The sequence below is a fragment of the Ambystoma mexicanum genome, chromosome 4q (assembly GCF_040938575.1).
Source record: "Ambystoma mexicanum isolate Mex_15411 chromosome 4q, UKY_AmexF1_1, whole genome shotgun sequence".
NCBI classification, from domain to species: Eukaryota; Metazoa; Chordata; class Amphibia; order Caudata; family Ambystomatidae; genus Ambystoma; species Ambystoma mexicanum.
Genome location: NC_090928.1, coordinates 396,460,778 through 396,482,835, shown reverse-complemented (window position 1 = coordinate 396,482,835; position 22,058 = coordinate 396,460,778). Strand labels below are relative to the sequence as shown.

At 50.3% G+C, this 22,058-nt stretch overlaps 1 protein-coding gene across 1 annotated transcript in view; it reads right to left on the bottom strand.

Annotated features, from left to right (window-relative positions):
• The window catches only part of RYR2 (ryanodine receptor 2), a 3,854,281-nt gene that overhangs the window by 1,828,667 nt on the left and 2,003,556 nt on the right, over positions 1–22,058 (bottom strand). Inside the window, exon 44 of the mRNA XM_069607971.1 lies at positions 10,442–10,545. Coding sequence (XP_069464072.1) covers positions 10,442–10,545 — 104 coding nt within the window. The remainder of the gene's footprint in view (positions 1–10,441; positions 10,546–22,058) is intronic.

Below are 22,058 nucleotides of genomic sequence, written 5' to 3'. Positions count from 1 at the left end.
CACCATACTGGCCCCACATAGAAGAAAGGGACAGGGCTCACTGCCCCCCCCTTTTTTTGTAAACACTGTCCCTTGAACACCTCCCAGGTGTGTAAAGCAGAACCAGATTACCTAGGGCCAATGGGAGAAGTAGAGGAGGAGGAGGAGGAGAAGAGAAATAGGAAACAGGAAGGTATGTGTTTTTCGGGAGGGGTCAGGGGGTGGCACACCAAGAGACCAGCAGGAACAAGGACGGTGGACTGGGGTGTGGCGCTATTTTGAAGCAAAGGTGAGGTATTGGTTGATGAAAGCAAGTGATACTATGTTGTGAGTGTGCATGCAAGGAGAATGAGAGAGGGTGTTCGGGATTACGTGGGAAGTGAGTGTGCGAAATGTTATGTAGGAGATATAGTACAAGAACATTCCGATTATTTTTTGCCGTAGTGCAAACGTTTTAGATCATATGGATTGAGACAAAACCCATTTAATTCATTTTGGATTATCAAAATATTTGCTCAGTTTTTAGCACCGGTGCAAAATGTTAGATAATCTGGTCCCAGGTCTGATGAAAACAAAAACACGCTTGTCACGCGAAGGATGACAGTTCACTATGCGCTAGACTAAGGAATTGGCCACTGATATGTTATGTTATGTTAAAGGTACTGATTAATTAAAATATAACATGACCACGGTGTCAATGCCCCAACGAGAGAAGTTTGTAGTAGGCAGATCAGCACTACTTTGATAGCCTGTGAGGAAAAGGGGGGACCCCCCCTGAATGGGACTTGAGGAAGCGCCTCTTTGAAGCAGTGGTGCACAAGTGCTCAGTCTTTTTCATCTGAGGCAGAGGTAAAATAAAAACGCCTTAAAGGTGTGAAGGTGTCCTTTGGGTGCACAAGTGAGGACAGCAACACTCAACTGAAGTACATAGGAGATGTCAAAGGAGAGCCAGTCCGCATTTATTAATTGGAGGAATCTGATAAGTCGGGAAGACTAAGTAGCGATGATTACCATTGTGTAGGTTTGTTCTGGGGATAGGGATGGTGAGGGAGCCGATGGTACAGGCAGCGTGCCCTTTGGGTATGCAGATGCATTATACCGGAGAGGGTTCATTGGCAGCATCTCTCTCTCACACACACACACACACACACACACACACACACACACACCCCCCCCACCCCCCCCTTGGGGACATGTCGATGCTGTGAGGCAGCTGATATACACATCCTAACAGGGGATAAACAGACGTGGGAGGATACAAGGCGATTTCTGTCGACATTGGCAGCCAGGGAACTCTCACCATCTTCAATCTTCTCAAGGGTTACATATTATGGGAAATTCTTTTGGTGGGTATCAACAAACTTGCCATAAGAGATGACTTAAATCAAGCAGTAGAGTTAACATTGTTTCCTTTAAACTTCACGAACATAAGTTGACTTCAGGTCTCTCAGTGCACTGTTTGTTTTTGTTCTTTCCCAATATCGAGATCTTGGACCTTAGGTCTCAATGTCCTGGGGGGACTTTTTTCCTTTCTCAGAGATATTTGGGAAAACACACTTCAAGTCCCAGCAAGTAATGTTTCTCTTCATTTGCACTTCTCAGTGCCCTCTACAAATTCCGACCTCCGGTTTCATTATGCAATGTTTTGCTTACCTTGCTCATCGAGTTATGTCCAGGTTTGCCCACATTCATTTCCTCCAATGTTCCTGTCTATTCCTTTTTTTTTTAGCATCCGTCTGCAAACGCACATTCGTGTTTCAGTTCTGTCTGCCACCGTCTCCTTTTCTGTTCCATTTCGTGTACATGCTCCTCAGGACACCCTCCAGCAGTCCAGATGCAAAGGGACCAGATGCTGAAGCCCAGAGGAGTGGGCTTCAGCATCTGGCTGCTTTGCATTGTCCCGGCGACATGGAGTCTGTAAGGGGTTCTCGTCCAATCCTTGCTGCTGCGGAGAAGCATTGGTGACATCAGCCAGCTCTCACCAGCACAGCCTCTTCCTTGATCCTAAACCATCCACTCGCTCGTGCCTGCACTAGAGGATACTTTAGACTCATGCCACTCCTAGATGACAGCCTCCTCCTCTATATTCCAATAGACAAAAAATAGGGTTGTCCCTTCTTGCTGATGTGGATTTGGGGACAATATACAGTAGTTGAACAACAAAAAAAGAAATCCACAATTATAGACCAATATAGTTTAAAAATAATTATCTTACAATTCGAATAGACTTGTTCTTGTGCTCAAATGAGTCATCAAAAGGGAAAGAGGGATACTGATGTGTCTCCAAGTTGTCAATATTTGTTACAGAGACAAAGTATATATTCCATCTGCCTTTTCAGCCGGCCACTTTGCCACAGGCATCATGATGGGAAAAATGACTTCAGATTCTATGCTTTGCTTGAGGCAATGGAGGGCAACCGTAGGACCACTAGGGATGAAATGGAGTTCAGAATGTTGGCAAGCTAGACTGCGGGAATGGTGTGTTAAGAGAAATAAAAGGAAGGATAGGCCCGTAATGTGCAGGAAAGAATGGTGTAAGCTCTGTGGAGCAAATATGTGCCTCTTGTTGTAGTGTCTTTTCAGGTAAGCTTACACCTTGGCGTTTTTTGCAGTATTCATGGGTTAACTAAGCAAGGGGAAAGATTGGAATTCGGACCTGGAGTTTGGGAGGGTTATTGTATAAATGACTTACTAGAAATCAGGTGGTGTGGCTGAATGGACTGTACCCAATGGGAGCGTTTGAGAAGTATTTTGGATTCAAGGAGTGTCGCAGCAGGGAAAGCATTTGTTTGGGTGCCAAAAATTGGAGCGGTCTGAGGAAATGCATGTCATTGCACTGATGATATAATGACCACAAGTTAGATTTTTAGATTTTGGTTTAATATGTATATGTTTAGGTGTGGTGGTGTACAGCCTATTACAAACAAATGTAATCAGATACTTTAAACACCATTTTGCAGTATAGTGCACATTTCACCAATTATGCAGATGACACCCAGCTAGTATTGGAACTAAGTGGAAACTATTCAGAGGATAGCAACTCAGTTACACCAGCATACAACCACATTGAATCATGGATGAGTCAAAACTGGTTATGCCTTAACAGCAAGAAAACTGAGCTAATGATCTTTGGCTCCCATCAAGCGCGAGCCAAACTAACCCCTCAATACGAATCTTTCCACATCAAGGACTTCCCAATACAGGTTGTAGAAAAGGTCAAGACACTGGGTATGACCATGGAGGCATCTATGAGGTCTGATGTAAGTCCCGCATGTCACAAAAAAAGGCCTATATCATCTTAGAATATTAAGAGCGATAAAGCCCTACATTAGTGAAGAGAACTGTACGACAATAGCCAGAGCAATTATATTTCCGCGATTGGACTATGGAAACTCACTAATGCTTCGTTCAAATAAACAGTGCACCACAAAACTCCAACACATACAAAACAATGCCATCAGGATTATCAAGCAGAAACCCAAAACCAAACAGTTTAGTAATGACAGGAGGGAACTTCATTGGCTCAAAGTGGAAGACAGGGTATTGTTCAAGGTCATGACGCTGGTCCATAAAAGCCTTTATGGGAAAGCCCCAGCATACCTCAAATCAAACATTTCCATATATGTTCCAGGCGGCTCATTAAGATCTGAACACAGAGGCCAAATCACAGGAGCTACCCACAAAAGATCCAACGGAATGGGCAAGGCTTTTCCCATATCTGCAGCTGTCAAATGGAATAGTCTGCCTGTAGATCTAAGGCTAGAAACCAACCTTTTGTGCTTCAGGAAAAAGCTGAATACCCTTCTCTTGAAATAACTCCAGAACTACACTACCGTCTATATATTGTCCCGTCTCCATGTTAGTCTACTTGTTGCTTTATGTGTCTTTATGTGAAGCCCTGATCCCTGAGGGGATACAAATAAATAAAAATAAATAATCAAGAAACCAATTATTGGCACCCTTATTAGAACACTGGTGTTGCCTCATCCAATCATGAAGCAGGAATTTGGGGCACTTTAATAGTTGCCCTGATTTCACGTGACGGCGTATCAATATTTCATCGTCAGACTATGCTCTGAGGCTCATTTTCATCCTCACTGGGATACTCCACTGTTGGGAGCCCTCATCAAAGCAAGATCCATTCCTGCACATGCCCTTGATGTAAATGACCTGGTGTGCATCCTTAACTTGGACTTTTTGGCCGTCACAGAAACCTGGCTGTCGGAATAGAAACAATATTGTGCCTCCCATTGTAACAATTGTATGTGTATTGGCCTACGCCAAGTTGTCTAAACATCATGTGCGAACAAACTCCACGGCAAGGTCTTGACCTTAGAGAAAGTAATGTAAGTCGCCGTCTTGGATTGAGCCGCCATCTTAGGTTCTCTTGTGATGTAGAAGTCACCCTGAACATCAAAAAGGAGGCCAAATGACATTCTGAGTAAAACTCTGGCCGTTGTGACCTCCGTGCAATTGAATAATTAATATGCCTGCAGGCCACTTGTCGGGGTCACAAACTGAGACCTTGTCCTACCGTTGACCTATATGTAAATGTACAACTATATCAGTGAAACTAATCGAAATGTATATATTAAAGGATTGACCTGGCAAGGAACCCAAAGACCTGTTTCGCAGAATGGTTAACCCACAAGAGGGTTGGCTCAGGGCTAGACAAATTGTATAAAAAGCCCGGGTATTCCAATATGCGGTCTCTCACTAACACATCGAACCCTCATTGAAGTTCGTTATGTTACTCTGAGAGCCGAATAGCTATCCGTTTGTCAATTGACTTGGTAACTGTTGTAGCTTTTTGAATAAAGCACTTGTATGTTTCTTTGTAACCTGTGTTGGTGTGTTTCTTTTCGGGCTTCCCGGCCTCATATTATTTTTCTGTTTTCACATGGCTGCATGCTGCCTCTGGCCCTGACCTGTCATTTGCAATTCCCCAGGGCAATACTATATATAGGAGCAACAGATTTAACTCCAGAGGAGATGCCCTAATTGCTTAAGAAACACTACTCATCAGACCCCTGTCCTCACCGCTTGTAGGGAATTGTGACCTGCTATTGACTAAAATCTCAATATCTCACACAGAGACCCTCAACCTCCATATTATCTATCACCCACCTGGACCTATCCTCTCTTGCGAGGACGATCTCCTACATACACTAGCCACTAACATCAAGTCAACATCCAGATCAATACCCTGAACCTGGGTCTTCATGATCCCCATGCTAACTCTGTAGCTAACTCGCTCAGTGCACTGGGATTTACACATTACATTCATAGCGCAACACATGCCAAAGGTCGTATTCTCGATGGGTAGCAGACCACAACTGCCAAATCATTATTTGCGCTATCCCCCTGTACCTGCTCTGACCATTATATCCTTCACCATCCCACATACAGCAGACCCCACCCACACTACCACTGCCCTACCCCCCCAGACACTAGCCTGCAGCTCCCACAAACTCACAAGAGACGCCATTGCTCCACTGCTAGAGAGAGGCATTACATCGACGGTACCTCTGCACCGATGATCCCAGTGTACTCGCCGACCTCTACACCAAAACACTTACTACCACGGTAGATGCAATTGTGCCCCTTGTACTCTGCAAAGCCAAACAAGTAAGACGCATCAACACTTGGTTTACCTCCGAGCGCTGTGAGCTCCATGCCTTAAAGCGTACTGCAGAAACTAGCTGGAAAAAACTCCAAGCACACACAAAACCATTTGTCAGTGCTGCCAAAACCTATAAAAAAGCCATCATGGCCAAATCTACCTCGTACAACATGAGAATAGCTAAAGCCAACTCCAGAACGAGAGTTATTTGCCATACTAAAAGAGCTGGAAACTTCTGCTGCCCCGCCCACCCCCCAAGCTATCATTAAAGATGAAGCCTGGTGCACAGCGATACAAAATGCCATGCTGATCAAAATGTACTTATAGAAGAAAATGAGCCAAAAACAAGCCATACCCAATAACCTACCAGTACTTCCCCTAGCATACCCTCCCTCAGCCAGGACGGTCTCCTTCAAACAGACTCCAAAATTCAACTTCAGCCAATCTCAGAAGAGGATACTGCCACCATCCTAAAAATCCTTGAGATGCAAAGGAGATGCCTGCCCAGCTGCCATCATAAAGGATCAAAAACCTTGATCCCGTTCATCACCAGATTCATCAACTGATTCTTTGCTTCCTGCAAAGTTTCATCCTGCCTTAAAGAAGCTTGGGTTCTTCCATTGATCAAAAAAGCTTCACTTGACCCCCCCATCCCCAACATATACCGGCCGATCACCACCATCCCATTCCTGCTGAAAATCCTGGATATACCAGCTTATGTCCAGATTCAGCAATTCCTTGAGGCTCACCACATCCTTGAATACGCCAATCAGGTTTTCGGCCAGGCCATGGCACTGAATCTGCCCTACTTGACATTAAGAACCAACTGGATGAGCTCATAGATGAGGGGACACCTGCCCTTCTCCTAGACCTCTCAGTTGCATTCAACCTGGTAAACCATCAAATCCTTTGCAACCACTTTACCACCGCAGCTCATTTCTCGACTGAAGCTACGGCCTGGGTTGCATCATTGCTTAAAGACAGATAGATGAGAGTATTCGCAGAGAACGCCAGTGCGCCTCCCTCTCCCAGTCCATGTGCTGTACCCCAAGCATTGTGCATATCAGCTACCCTCTACAATATATTCACAAGACCCCTCTTTGACCTATTAGATGCCATCGACATTTCCTTCACAAACTATGCCTTTGACACCCAAATTCTCCTCCGCTTGTCTGGCAACTACGCTAATGACACCATTGCCTTAAACAAAGTCTACTCTACGGTCCAAGCCCGGATGGCCACACACGGCCTCTGAATGATGAAAATTGTGGTTGGACCTCCGACGATAATTAAGAAACTTGACCCTCAGTATGCTTATTTCAACATTGACGGCACCTAAATCCAGGCGCCCCCCCTTAGTAAAGACCCTGGATGTGTACCTTGACTCCATCTTCTCGTGTGACAGGTGAGCACCATTGACTGCATCCTCTGCGCACACAACACATTTGATCAATGCCTCCAGAGCTTTCCTTTCCCAAGACAGTTGCCTCACCATTGCATGAGCAATCATTGGTTTAAGATTAGACTACTGTAATGCCCTATTTGCTGGCACCTCGAAATATAACATTGGTAAGCTGCAGGTGATCCAGAACAATCCAATCAGAGCTGCCCTCAACATTCCCTAAGGAGAACATATCTCTGGTGCAAGGAGAAATGTACATTGGCTTCCGATTCGTGAATGCATTATCTTCAAGACCCCCATCGATCACGCTCTGATGCCTCTCCAACTCATCCCCTCCCTATCTCTCGCAGAAGTTCGCCAAAGCCCATGCTAACAGACCCTTAAGATCGGCTTACACCAATAGGCTTCGGCTGCTGAAGATCAATCGATCGAAAGCGGGTGGTGCAAGTGTTCCTACCTTTGCGGCTAGGTAATGGACCGGAGTTGAGAGCAGAACAATCACACTGGGTGTTCAGGAGATCACTAAAAACCTGGCTATAAGCCTTATTCTGGAGAGGCACCTGCGCCTCTCTCCTGTTGACCTTTTCCCCATCCTCTCAAGTATATGCGTAACTGGTTTTAACAGCGCCTTGATGCTTTTGGGTTTAGTGCGCTCTATAAATGAATAAAATAGATACATACTCTGGTCTCCTCCAACACAGCCTCCTACCCTGTTCATTGGATGCTAAAGTGGGTGGTCAGGCCGTCCTGCTCACCTTGCACATTTGCGCACTTCTATGTGATGCCCAACTAGCATCACGAACACAGCATTAAATCCTAGCAGTAGTGTCCATGCATGCAGACATCTTGCCATGCCTACGCAGCACAGCAGGGACACTGCAAAGTCTTAATTAAAACTAATGTTTATAAAGTGCCCATCAAATAACTAAACCTAAATAATAACAGTGACAAACACACAAAAGCACAATTCAAGTTATTTGATTATGATTATTCAGAAGCTAAAAGAAACTGCACTGAGCTAACCGGGCTTACGATAGCGTATTACTCACAAAAAACATACATCATTACCACAATGTATCTTACATGGTCTACAAGAAACCTTTCTAGTGATAGTATGAAAGAGTTAATTTCTGGGTGTTAAAGCCCTCCAACCGCTGAGGGGATGATTAATGGCCACTCAGCTGCTCTTCTTCCAGCCCCCTCGTCTCAAATAGCCTGTTGGCGGGTTTCAAATGTTGTTTGGCAGTTCACTGAACCAATGACTTGGTTTAGTGGTTGTTCCTCTTTACAATATTGTGTAAGAATTTCCTGGGCCAACAGCCTAGGTCTAAAAAGAAAGAGTCCAATCGCCTTCCCCTTCGATTCAGGATCCAGCACCTAGATTACATTTACAACCAAGAGCGTGATCACATTACCCGCTATTCTAGAACATTCTCCAAATGCTGCTCCGCAAATTCTAATGTTATTTGGGGGAATTTATAAGCAGATACATTGCATCTGTTGAAATATCCTAACATTTATGTCAACTGCGTTGCTTTGCCCTTCCCCATGTTTGTAATATTGACAGAGAATAATGCCACCAAAACAAATTGGTGTCATTTTTGCTGGTTTTTGGTTTAATGTTTTGGTGGCAAACATTATCTTATCAGTCCAACTGTACCTATTTTTAACCTACAGTAAGTTATCACTGGGTTTCCCTTTAGAGTTTGATTATTAGCAAAATTCTAATATTGGGAAATCAAGCCCTTACTATCTGCCACCTCATTAAAAAAATAAAACACCTAAATGTCCTCCGCCAACCCATGTTTCATGAGGCGGCTTCTTAACTGTAAACATTTTAAAAACTGTCAATTAATGCTACACTGGTTTTGAAATTGACGCTCAGTGGAAAGTAGTTCCAGTATCAAGATCACCTAATCCTAACACCCATTGTTTCAGGTTTTGAATGGAAAATAAGCAGAATAATGGGAGCGTACAACCATATCTCGGGCAGGCAGGGTGGAGTGGGGAACCAGTAAAATGTTACCAACAGTGAGCAATAACAGGACAAGACACTGGAGGGCCCTTTGGGGTGCAGGTGATGGAAGATGTGGCATGAGGCTGGGCGGAAATGGGAGTTGATCAGGTGGCCAACGAAGGCTACTATTGGGTAATAAAGCGAGGCAGTTGCTATAGATAAGTCAATGGATTACCACATTCATTAAAATGGCAACTTCATACAAATGAAAAAACACGCCCCTCTAGAAATGAAGGAAAGGAAGATTCAATTCTAAAGAATTACATAAACGGCAATGCAAAGGCCGACACACAGCGACACGGAATCCTGGATTAACGAAATGCAGAAGAGAATGGCGCTAGCAAGGGCACCAGAAACCGTTTCGGCTGACATTCAGCCACACTTCAGATTTTACCTACTGAGAAAGTCTTTAGTACAATGTGTGTAGTTGAAACTATGACGTATGAAAACATGTGTGTTTATTATCATGATTGGAAATGGAGTATGGAAGAAGTTATTGTGGTATATATTCAGCTTCTACAAGGTACTTCAATTTGGTCAAATACTGAACTTTGTAATTCCGATCAAGCTTAGCTGCTGTAGAGGGTATCCAGAGCTCAAGAAAACAATCACATTGACTTTTCAGTATAACCACTGACTGTGCAAATAGCTCCCATTTAGGTATAGCCTATTACAATTTAATGTGGCTATATATTCTGGAAATGTGGGAGTTGATCCAGGATGACAAGACAGATCCACAATAGAATTTTATTTTCCCACTACAAAAATGCCACACTCCTACACTTAAGTCAGTCTTCCCACAGGCTCAGACTCCTGTGCACCAGGGCCAATAATTACTATTCTTCAGAAGGTATTGCTTCATGGGTGTGATGAAACAACCACCTACTTTTCCAGATAAGAAACTTAAACACTTTGAAAAATGCATCACTTAACCTCAATTGCACTTATCTGTACAAAGTATGTTTATCCAGAAAGGTAGGTATCAATGTACATTTTTAGGGATCCATGTAATAATATCCCCGCAAAAATGTCGCCATATAAGAATGGCACCGTTTTTTCTGCGGCAATATTACCATATGGTACCTGTTAGGGGCACCCAACCCCCATATTCCTTTAAAGGGAGCGGGGGACACCTCTGCAACCTCCGCTTCCATTTACCCCATATATTGTCCCCATAAATAATGTTGCCCATGCCGTTTCTCGGTGACTATATGTATGACAACAAAGTTATGGGGAGAATATCACCCAATACCCATTTTATAAGGTTAACATCAGCACTAATTTGCAAGCCAGTACCAGGCATTAGAATAAAGTGTTCATGAATTCAAATGTCTACTAAATATACACAGATTATGCTTTTCTCGACTACTTGCAGATCTTTTCTCATTTAGCACCAACAGCAAAGGTTGACCCGACTTACCTTCTCTAGGTCAGGCTCCCTCAAGGCCAAGGCGAGTTCATTATTGTCCATGACTGATGCCGCAGCAACATCCAGAGGGGTTGACCCACGCATAGACGGAGATGCTGTCATTGACAAAAAAGCATTACATTGAATCAAAGCTGAAGTGAGGACAACAGTAGCTGAATGCTCTAGTTGTACTTTGAAAACATACTTTAACTACAGATTGCAATATGAATCACCGTGGTTATATGAACAAATTAAATTTACAATACCAGACCTCATGAATACAGGTCAATTAATTCACATTTTTCGTTCTGTTAATGAAGGAATAAGAAATACAAAATCATTGAAAAGTATAAACACAATGACCCTGTCCTCCCGGTCTCACAGACCGCTACATAATGAGGAGAATCGTCTCCATGGGCAAACAATTATGAAACTATTTTGGACTCTTTCCAGAATATGAGAAGTTGAAGACGCTATACAGCTAGTCTGTCTTCACTTTAATTATGAACACCTCTCTTCCGCATAGAAAGTACACCCTATCACGACACTGTCGGGGGTTCACTATCAACACTGGTGATGAGAGGATGGTTTCTACCTGTACACAACATCTTCACCCATGGTTTCACAGTACACCATCCTGTCAGCACCTGCTTCATTGCCCGTTTGGCCTGTACTGCCTGCTACAGCTGGGTGGCTGTCTTCTCTTGCCAACTCTGCTATACCCACCCTACAGAGGGCCTCCATGTTGCTAAGGGGGCAGTGTTCAACTGCAGCCTTTCAGCTGTTTCCTCCAGGTGGCTATTTGTGCATCACTATTCCTTTCACTTTCATACATGCTTGCTGTAAAGGGACTCAGATTTTAAGTCTTCTTGATGGTGCTTGTTATGTTTGGTCTTGTGCTCTGGAACAGCTAATCAATGGGGATGGGGAGCCGACCCACAAGTCGCCCATTATAGACGAGCTAAAGCCACCCCAGGGAAAGTGCTCTAAATTGCTTCTGGGCTGGCTTCAATTGTCAAACCATGTTGCCCTTTGACAGTTTAAGTTCCATGGCACACATGCCCAATAGGCAATACCTGGCCGGGGGTGTTTTGGTATCCCAGCGTTGCATGGCCCACTGGAGATGTAGGCTGGCTAACCACAGGGCCTAAATGTGACTAAGGGGTGGTGCTGCACCTCTCTGCACATTTAAGCTTCTCTGGGTGGTATTTAGGAGGAAGGCTGGCTCCCCTTCACATTCCCCTTAGGAACCAGGAAGTTCTCTGCTTCCTACTCCCTGTAAATGCTCCGCAGGAGCCGGAGAACCTCAGTGGAAGAGTGCAGGCATCTGCGCTGCAGGTCTGGGTGTATGTGCGTCAGTCTGCATGTCTGGTGGGACTAAGTGGCTAGGTGCGTGCAGGGATGTGCCTGTCTGGCCGGGGGATGTGTCTCTGCGCAGTCTGCACCTATGGTGGAGCTGGGTGCGTGCGGGGATGTGCCTGTCTGGCTGGGGGTGTGTCTTTCTGTGCATCGGTCTGCACATCTGGTGGGGCTGGGTGCGTGCAGGGATGTGCCTGTCTGGCTGGGGGTGTGTGCGTCTGTGCGTCACTCTGCACGTCTGGTGGGGCTTGGTGGGTGTCTGCGCGTCAGTCTGCACGTCTGGTGGGGCTGGGTGCGTGTAGGGATGTGCCTGTCTGCCTGGGGGGGTGTGTGTCTGCATGTTGGTCTGCACGTCTGGTGTTGCTGGGTGCGTGCGGGGATGTGTGCGCATCAGTGTGCGCGTCTGGTGGGGCTGGCAGCATGCAGGGATGTGTGCGGATGCGTCTGGTGGGGCTGGGTGGCTAGGTGCATGCAGGGATGTGTGTCTCTGCATGTCGGTCTGCACATCTGGTGGTGCTGGGTGGCTGGGCACATGCAGAGATGTGTGTGCGCGCGCATCTGGTGGGGCTGGGTGCATGCAGAGATGTGTGTGTCTGCATGTCGGTCTGCACATCTGGTGGGGCTGGGTGTGTGCGGGGATGTGTGTGCGTCAGTCTGCACATCTGGTGGGGCTAGGTGGCAGGGTGTGTCTGCGCGTCGGTCTGCACGTCTGGTGGGGCTGGGTGTGTATGTATGTGTTGGCTGGGTGTGTGTGTATGTATGTGTTGGCTGAGTGTGTGTGTGTGTTGGCTGAGTGTGTGTGTGTATGTATGTGTTGGCTGGGTGTGGGTGTGTATGTATGTGTTGGCTGGGTGTGGGTGTGTATATATGTGTTGGCTGGGTGTGGGTGTGTATATATCTGTTGGCTGGGTGTGGGTGTGTATATATCTGTTGGCTGGGTGTGGGTGTGTATATATCTGTTGGCTGGGTGTGGGTGTGTATATATGTGTTGGCTGGGTGTGGGTGTGTATGTATGTGTTGTGTGGGTGTGTATGTATGTGTGGTGTGGGTGTATGTGTTGGCTGGGCGTGTGTGTGTATGTGTTGGCTGGGCGTGTGTGTGTATGTGTTGGCTGGGTGTGTGTATGTATGTGTTAGCTGGGTGTATGTATGTGTTGGCTGGGTGTGTGTATGTATGTATGTGTTGGCTGGGTGTGTGTATGTATGTGTTGGCTGGGTGTGTGTATGTATGTGTTGGCTGGGTGTGTGTATGTATGTGTTGGCTGGGTGTGTGTATGTATGTGTTGGCTGGGTGTGTGTATGTATGTGTTGGCTGGGTGTGTGTATGTATGGGCATGCGTGCATGTGTTGGCTGGGTGTGTGTATGTATGGGCGTGCGTGCATGTGTTGGCTGGGTGTGTGTGTATGTATGGGCGTGCGTGCATGTGTTGGCTGGGTGTGTGTATGTATGGGCGTGCGTGCATGTGTTGGCTGGGTGTGTGTATGTATGGGCGTGCATGCATGTGTTGGCTGGGTGTGTGTATGTATGGGCGTGCGTGCATGTGTTGGCTGGGTGTGTGTATGTATGTGTTGGCTGGGTGTGTGTATGTATGTGTTGGCTGGGTGTGTGTATGTATGTGTTGGCTGGGTGTGTGTATGTATGGGCGTGCGTGCATGTGTTGGCTGGGTGTGTGTGCATGTGTTGGCTGGGTGTGTGTGTATGTATGGGCGTGTATGTATGTGTTGGCTGGGTGTGTGTATGTATGTATGGGCGTGTATGTATGTGTTGGCTGGGTGTGTGTATGTATGTGTTGGCTGGGTGTGTGTATGTATGTGTTGGCTGGGTGTGTGTATGTATGTATGTGTTGGCTGGGTGTGTGTATGTATGGGCGTGCGTGCATGTGTTGGCTGGGTGTGTGTGTGCATGTGTTGGCTGGGTGTGTTTATGCATGTGTTGGCTGGGTGTGTGTGTATGGGCGTGTATGTATGTGTTGGCTGGGTGTGTGTATGCATGTGTTGGCTGGGTGTGTGTATGTATGGGCGTGTATGTATGTGTTGGCTGGGTGTATGTATGGGCGTGCGTGCATGTGTTGGCTGGGTGTGTGTATGTATGGGCGTGCGTGCATGTGTTGGCTGGGTGTGTGTATGTATGGGCGTGCGTGCATGTGCTGGGTGTGTGTATGTATGGGCGTGTGTATGTATGTATGGGCGTGCGTGCATGTGTTGGCTGGGTGTGTATGTATGGGCGTGCATGTGTTGGCTGGGTGTGTATGTGTAAGGGCGTGCGTGCATGTATGTGTTGGCTGGGTCTGGGTGTGCATGTGTTGGCTGGGTGTGTGTATGTATGTGTTGGCTGGGTGTGTGTATGCATGTATGGGCGTGCGTGCATGTGTTGGCTGGGTGTGTGTATGCATGTGTTGGCTGGGTGTGTGTGTGTATGTATGGGCGTGCGTGCATGTGTTGGCTGGGTGTGTGTATGTATGTATGGGCGTGCGTGCATGTGTTGGCTGGGTGTGTGTATGTATGGGCGTGCGTGCCTGTGTTGGCTGGGTGTGTATGTGTAAGGGCGTGCGTGCATGTGTTGGCTGGGTCTGTGTATGCATGTGTTGGCTGGGTCTGTGTATGCATGTGTTGGCTGGGTCTGTGTATGCATGTGTTGGCTGGGTCTGTGTATGCATGTATGTGTTGGCTGGGTGTGTGCATGTATGTGTTGTGTGGGTGTGTATGTATGTGTTGGCTGGGTGTGGGTGTGTATATATGTGTTGGCTGGGTGTGGGTGTGTATGTATGTGTTGTGTGGGTGTGTATGTATGTGGTGTGGGTGTGCATGTATGTGTTGGCTGGGCGTGTGTGTGTATGTGTTGGCTGGGTGTGTGTATGTGTTGGCTGGGTGTGTGTATGTGTTGGCTGGGTGTGTGTATGTATGTGTTGGCTGGGTGTGTGTATGTATGTGTTGGCTGGGTGTGTGTATGTATGTGTTGGCTGGGTGTGTGTATGTATGTATGGGCATGCGTGCATGTGTTGGCTGGGTGTGTGTGTATGTATGGGCGTGCGTGCATGTGTTGGCTGGGTGTGTGTATGTATGGGCGTGCGTGCATGTGTTGGCTGGGTGTGTGTATGTATGGGCGTGCGTGCATGTGTTGGCTGGGTGTGTGTATGTATGGGCGTGCGTGCATGTGTTGGCTGGGTGTGTGTATGTATGGGCATGCGTGCATGTGTTGGCTGGGTGTGTATGTGTAAGGGCGTGCATGCATGTGTTGGCTGGGTGTGTGTGTGCATGTGTTGGCTGGGTGTGTGTGTGCATGTGTTGGCTGGGTGTGTGTATGCATGTGTTGGCTGGGTGTGTGTGTAGGCTGGGTGTGTGTGTATGTATGTGTTGGCTGGGTGTGTGTATGTATGGGCGTGCGTGCATGTGTTGGCTGGTTGTGTGTGTGCATGTGTTGGCTGGGTGTGTGTGTGCATGTGTTGGCTGGGTGTGTGTGTATGTATGGGCGTGTATGTATGTGTTGGCTGGGTGTGTGTATGCATGTGTTGGCTGGGTGTGTATGTATGGGCGTGTATGTATGTGTTGGCTGGGTGTATGTATGGGTGTGTATGTATGTGTTGGCTGGGTGTATGTATGGGCGTGTATGTATGTGTTGGCTGGGTGTGTGTATGTATGGGCGTGCGTGCATGTGTTGGCTGGGTGTGTGTATGTATGGGCGTGTGTGTGTATGTATGGGCGTGTGTATGTATGTATGGGCGTGCGTGCATGTGTTGGCTGGGTGTGTGTATGTATGTATGGGCGTGCGTGCATGTGTTGGCTGGGTGTGTATGTGTAAGGGCGTGCGTGCATGTATGTGTTGGCTGGGTCTGGGTGTGCATGTGTTGGCTGGGTGTGTGTATGTATGTGTTGGCTGGGTGTGTGTATGCATGTATGGGCGTGCGTGCATGTGTTGGCTGGGTGTGTGTATGCATGTGTTGGCTGGGTGTGTGTATGCATGTGTTGGCTGGGTGTGTGTATGTATGGGCGTGCGTGCATGTGTTGGCTGGGTGTGTGTATGTATGTATGGGCGTACATGTGTTGGCTGGGTGTGTGTATGTATGTATGGGCGTGCGTGCATGTGTTGGCTGGGTGTGTGTATGTATGGGCGTGCGTGCCTGTGTTGGCTGGGTGTGTATGTATGGGCGTGCGTGCATGTGTTGGCTGGGTGTGTGCATGTATGGGCGTGCGTGCATGTGTTGGCTGGGTGTGTGCATGTATGGGCGTGCGTGCATGTGTTGGCTGGGTGTGTGCATGTATGGGCGTGCGCATGTGTTGGCTGGGGCTGGGTGCGCATGTGTTGGCTGGGTGCGCATGTGTTGGCTGGGTGCGCATGTGTTGGCTGGGTGCGCATGTGTTGGCTGGGTGCGCATGTGTTGGCTGGGTGCGCATGTGTTGGCTGGGTGCGCATGTGTTGGCTGGGCGTGCGTATGTATGTGTTGGCTGGGTGTGCGTATGTATGTGTTGGCTGGGCGTGCGTATGTATGTGTTGGCTGGGCGTGCGTATGTATGTGTTGGCTGGGCGTGCGTGCGTATGTGTTGGCTGGGCGTGCGTGCGTATGTGTTGGCTGGGCGTGTGTATGTAGGTGTGGCTGGGTGTGTATGTGTTGGCTGGGCGTGTGTATGTAGGTGTGGCTGGGTGTGTATGTAGGTGTGGCTGGGTGTGTGTATGTAGGTGTGGCTGGGTGTGTGTATGTAGGTGTGGCTGGGTGTGTGTATGTAGGTGTGGCTGGGTGTGTGTGTGTAGGTGTGGCTGGGTGTGTGTGTGTAGGTGTGGCTGGGTGTGTGTGTGTAGGTGTGGCTGGGTGTGTGTGTAGGTGTGGCTGGGTGTGTGTGTAGGTGTGGCTGGGTGTGTGTGTAGGTGTGGCTGGGTGTGTAGGTGTGGCTGGGTGTGTAGGTGTGGCTGGGTGTGTATGTATGGGCGTGCGTGCATGTGTTGGCTGAGTGTGTGTATGTATGTGTTGGCTGGGTGTGTGTATGTATGTGTTGGCTGGGTGTGTGTGTATGTATGTGTCGGCTGGGTGTGTGTATGTATGTGTCGGCTGGGTGTGTGTATGTATGTGTCGGCTGGGTGTGTGTATGTATGTGTTGGCTGGGTGTGTGTATGTATGTGTTGGCTGGGTGTGTGTATGTATGTGTTGGCTGGGTGTGTGTATGTATGTGTTGGCTGGGTGTGTGTATGTATGGGCGTGCGTGTGTTGGCTGGGTGTGTATGTGTAAGGGCGTGCATGCATGTGTTGGCTGGGTGTGTGTATGTATGTGTTGGCTGGGTGTGTGTATGTATGTGTTGGCTGGGTGTGTGTATGTATGTGTTGGCTGGGTGTGTGTATGTATGGGCGTGCATGTGTTGGCTGGGTGTGTGTATGCATGTGTTGGCTGGGTGTGTGTATGCATGTGTTGGCTGGGTGTGTGTATGTATGTGTTGGCTGGGTGTGTATGTGTAAGGGCGTGAATGCATGTGTTGGCTGGGTGTGTGTATGTATGTGTTGGCTGGGTGTGTGTATGTATGTGTTGGCTGGGTGTGTGTATGTATGGGCGTGCATGTGTTGGCTAGGTGTGTGTGTGCATGTGTTGGCTGGGTGTGTGTATGCATGTGTTGGCTGGGTGTGTGTATGTATGGGCGTGCGTGCATGTGTTGGCTGGGTGTGTATGTGTAAGGGCGTGCGTGCATGTGTTGGCTGGGTCTGGGTGTGCATGTGTTGGCCGGGTGTGTGTATGTATTGGCGTGCGTGTATGTATTGGCTGGGTCTGGGTGCGCATGTATTGGCTGGGTCTGGGTGCGCATGTGTTGGCTGGGTCTGGGTGCGCATGTGTTGGCTGGGTGCGCATGTGTTGGCTGGGTGCGGGTGTGTGTATGTGTGGGTGTGTATGTGTGGGTGTGTGTGGGGCTGGGTGTGTGTGTGGGGCTGGGTGTGTGTGTGTGGGGCTGGGTGTGTGTGTGTGGGGCTGGGTGTGTGTGTGTGGGGCTGGGTGTGTGTGTGTGGGGCTGGGTGTGTGTGTGGGGCTGGGTGTGTGTGTGGGGCTGGGTGTGTGTGTGTGGCTGGGTGTGTGTGTGTGGCTGGGTGTGTGTGTGTGGCTGGGTGTGTGTGTGTGGCTGGGTGTGTGTGTGGCTGGGTGTGTGTGTGTGGCTGGGTGTGTGTGTGTGGCTGGGTGTGTGTGTGTGGCTGGGTGTGTGTGTGTGGCTGGGTGTGTGTGTGTGGCTGGGTGTGTGTGTGTGGCTGGGTGTGTGTGTGTGGCTGGGTGTGTGTGTGTGGCTGGGTGTGTGTGGGGCTGGGTGTGTGGGTGTGTATGTGTGGCTGGGTGTGTGTGTGGCTGGGTGTGTGTGTGTGGCTGGGTGTGTGTGTGTGGCTGGGTGTGTGTGTGGGGCTGGGTGTGTGTGTGTGTGGCTGGGTGTGTGTGTGTGGCTGGGTGTGTGTGTGTGGCTGGGTGTGTGTGTGTGGCTGGGTGTGTGTGTGTGGCTGGGTGTGTGTGTGGCTGGGTGTGTGTGTGTGTGGCTGGGTGTGTGTGTGTGTGGCTGGGTGTGTGTGTGTGTGGCTGGGTGTGTGTGTGTGTGGCTGGGTGTGTGTGTGTGGCTGGGTGTGTGTGTGGCTGTGTGTGTGTGTGTGTGGCTGGGTGTGTGTGTGGCTGGGTGTGTGTGTGTGGCTGGGTGTGTGTGTGGCTGGGTGTGTATGTGTGGCTGGGTGTGTATGTGTGGCTGGGTGTGTATGTGTGGCTGGGTGTGTATGTGTGGCTGGGTGTGTGTGGCTGGGTGTGTATGTGTGGCTGGGTGTGTATGTGTGGCTGGGTGTGTATGTGTGGCTGGGTGTGTATGTGTGGCTGGGTGTGTATGTGTGGCTGGGTGTGTATGTGTGGCTGGGTGTGTATGTGTGGCTGGGTGTGTATGTGTGGCTGGGTGTGTATGTGTGGCTGGGTGTGTATGTGTGATTGATTGATTTATTTATAGAGCGCTTTACACCAAGGCGCTGTGTGTGGCTGGGTGTGTGCATGTGTATGTGTGGCTGGGTGTGTGCGTGTGTATGTGTGGCCGGGTGTGTGCGTGTGTGGCTGGGTGCGTGTATGTATGTATGGCCGGGTGCGTGCGTGTATATATGTGTGGCCGGGTGCCCGCGTGTATGTATGTGTGGCCGGGTGCGTGCGTGTATGTATGTGTGGCCGGGTGCGTGCGTGTATGTATGTATGTGTGGCCGGGTGCGTGTGTGTATGTATGTGGCCGGGTGCGTGTGTGTGGCCAGGTGCATGTGTGTGTGTGTATGTGGCCGGGTGTGTGTGTGTGTATGTGGCCGGGTGTGTGTGTGTGCGGCCGGGTGTGTGTGTGTGTGTGGCCGGGTGTGTGTGTGTATGTGTGGCTGGGCGGGTGTGTGTGTGGGGCCGGGTGGGCGGGTGTGTGTGTGGGGCCGGGTGGGCGGGTGTGTGTGTGTGTGGCCGGGTGTGTGTGTGTGGCCGGGTGTGTGTGTGTGGGGCCCGGTGTGTGTGGCCGTGTGTGGCCGAGTGTATGTGTGTGGCCGGGTGTATGTGTGCGGCCAGGTGTGTGTATGTGTATGTGTGGCAGGGTGTATGTGTGCGGCCAGGTGTGTGTATGTGTGTGCATTTGTGGCCGGGTGCGTGTGTGTATGTATGTGGCCGGGTGCGTGTGTGTGGCCAGGTGCATGTGTGTGTGTGTATGTGGCCGGGTGTGTGTGTGTGTGTGTGCGTGTGGCCGGGTGTGTGTGTGTATGTGTGGCCGGGTGTGTGTGTGTATGTGTGGCTGGGTGTGTGGCTGGGCGGGTGTGTGTGTGGGGCCGGGTGGGCGGGTGTGTGTGGGGCCGGGTGGGCGGGTGTGTGTGTGTGGCCGGTTGTGTGTGTGTGTGTGGCCGTGTGTGTGTGTGTGTGTGGGGCCGTGTGTGGCCGAGTGTATGTGTGTGGCCGGGTGTATGTGTGCGGCCAGGTGTGTGTATGTGTATGTGTGGCCGGGTGTATGTGTGCGGCCGTGTGTGTGTGTATGTGTGTGTGTGTGTGTATGTGTGTCTATTTGTGGCCGGGTGTGTGTATTTGTGTGTGTGTGTGTGTGGCTGGTGGTGTGTGTGTGTGTAAGTATGTGTGGCTGGTGGTGTGTGTGTGTATGTGTGGCTGAGGGTGTGTGTGTGTGTATGTGTGGCCGGGGGTGTGTGTGTATGTGTGGCCGGGGGTTTGTGTGTATGTGTGGCCGGGGGGGTGTGTGTGTGTATGTGTGGCCGGGGGTGTGTGTGTATGTGTGGCCGGGGGTGTGTGTGTATGTGTGGCCGGGGGTGTGTGTGTATGTGTGGCCGGGGGTGGGGATGTGTATGTGTGGCCGGGGGTGGGGATGTGTATGTGTGGCCGGGGGTGGGGATGTGTATGTGTGGCCGGGGGTGGGGATGTGTATGTGTGGCCGGGGGTGGGGATGTGTATGTGTGGCCGGGGGTGGGGATGTGTATGTGTGGCCGGGGGTGGGGATGTGTATGTGTGTGGCCGGGGGTGGGGGTGTGTGTGTGTGTGGCCGGGGGGGTGTGTGTGTGTGTGTGTGGCCGGGGGGGTGTGTGTATGTGTGGCCTGGGATATGTGTGGCCGGGTGTGTGTGTGGCCGGGTGTGTCTATGTGTGGGGCCGGGTGTGTCTGTGTTTGTGGCCGGGTGTGTCTGTGTGTGTGGCCGGGTGCGTCTGTGTGTGTGGCCGGGTGCGTCTGTGTGTGTGGCCGGGTGCGTCTGTGTGTGTGGCCGGGTGTGTCTGTGTGTGTGGCCGGGTGTGTCTGTGTGTGTGGCCGGGTGTGTCTGTGTGTGTGGCCGGGTGTGTCTGTGTGTGTGGCCGGGTGTGTCTGTGTGTGTGGCCGGGTGTGTCTGTGTGTGTGGCCGGGTGTGTCTGTGTGTGTGGCCAGGTGTGTCTGTGTGTGTGGCCAGGTGTGTCTGTGTGTGTGGCGCCGGAGGGGTGTGTGTATGTGTGGCCGGGGGGGGTGTGTGTGTGTGTATGTGTGGCCAGGGGTGGGTGTGTGTATGTGCGGCTGGGGGTGTGTGTGTGTATGTGTGGCCGGGGGGTGTGTGTGTATGTATGTGTGGCCGGGTGTGTGTGTATGTGTGTGTGTGGCTGGGTGCGTGCGTGTATGTGTGTGTGGCCGGGTGCGCGCGTGTATGTATGTGTGGCCGGGTGCGTGCGTGTATGTATGTATGGCCGGGTGCGTGCGTGTATGTATGTGTGGCCGGGTGCGTGCGTGTATGTATGTGTGGCCGGGTGCGTGCGTGTATGTATGTATGTGCGGCCGGGTGCGTGCGTGTATGTATGTGCGGCCGGGTGCGTGCGTGTATGTATGTCTGTGCGGCCGGGTGCGTGCGTGCATGTATGTATGTGCGGCCGGGTGCGTGCCTGTATGTATGTGCGGCCGGGTGCACGTGTGTGTGTGTGGCCGGGTGTGTGTCTGTGTGGCCGGGTGTGTGTGTGTATGTGTGGCCGGGTGTGTGTGTATGTATGTGTGGCCGGGTGTGTGTGTATGTATGTGTGGCCGGGTGTATGTGTGTATGTGTGGCCGGGTGTGTTTGTGTATGTGTGGCCGGGTGTGTTTGTGTATGTGTGGCCGGGTGTGTGCGTATGTGTGTGTGTGGCTGGGTGCGTGCGTGTATGTGTGTGTGGCCGGGTGTGTTTGTGTGTGGCCGGGTGTGTTTGTGTGTGGCCGGGTGCGTGCGTGTATGTATGTGCGGCCGGGTGCGTGCGTGTATGTATGTGCGGCCGGGTGTGTGTATGTGTATGTGGCCAGGTGTGTGTGTGTGGCTGGGGGTGTGTGTGTGTGTGTGTGGCCGGTGTGTGTGTGGCCGGTGTGTGTGTGTGTGTGTCCGGTGTGTGTGTGTGTGTGTTTGTGTATGTGTGGCCGGGGGTGGGTGTGTGGCGCCGGGGGTGGGTGTGTGTGGCTGGGTGTGTGTGTGGCCGGGTGTGTGTGTGGCCGGGGGTGGGTGTGTGTGTGTGTGGCCGGGGGTGGGTGTGTGTGTGTGTGGCCGGGGGTGGGTGTGTGTGTGTGGCCGGGGGTGGGTGTGTGTGTGTGGCCGTGTGTGTGTGTGGCCGTGTGTGTGTGTATGTGTGTGTGGCCGGGTGTGTGGCCGGGTGTGTGTGTGTGTGTGTGGCCGGATGTGTGTGTGTGTGTGTGTGTGGCCGGATGTGTGTGTGTGTATGTGTGGCCGGGTGTGTGTGTGTGTATGTGTGGCCGGGTGTGTGTGTGTGTGTATGTGTGGCCGGGTGTGTGTGTGTGTGTATGTGTGGCCGGGTGTGTGTGTGTGCGGCCGGGTGTGTGTGTAG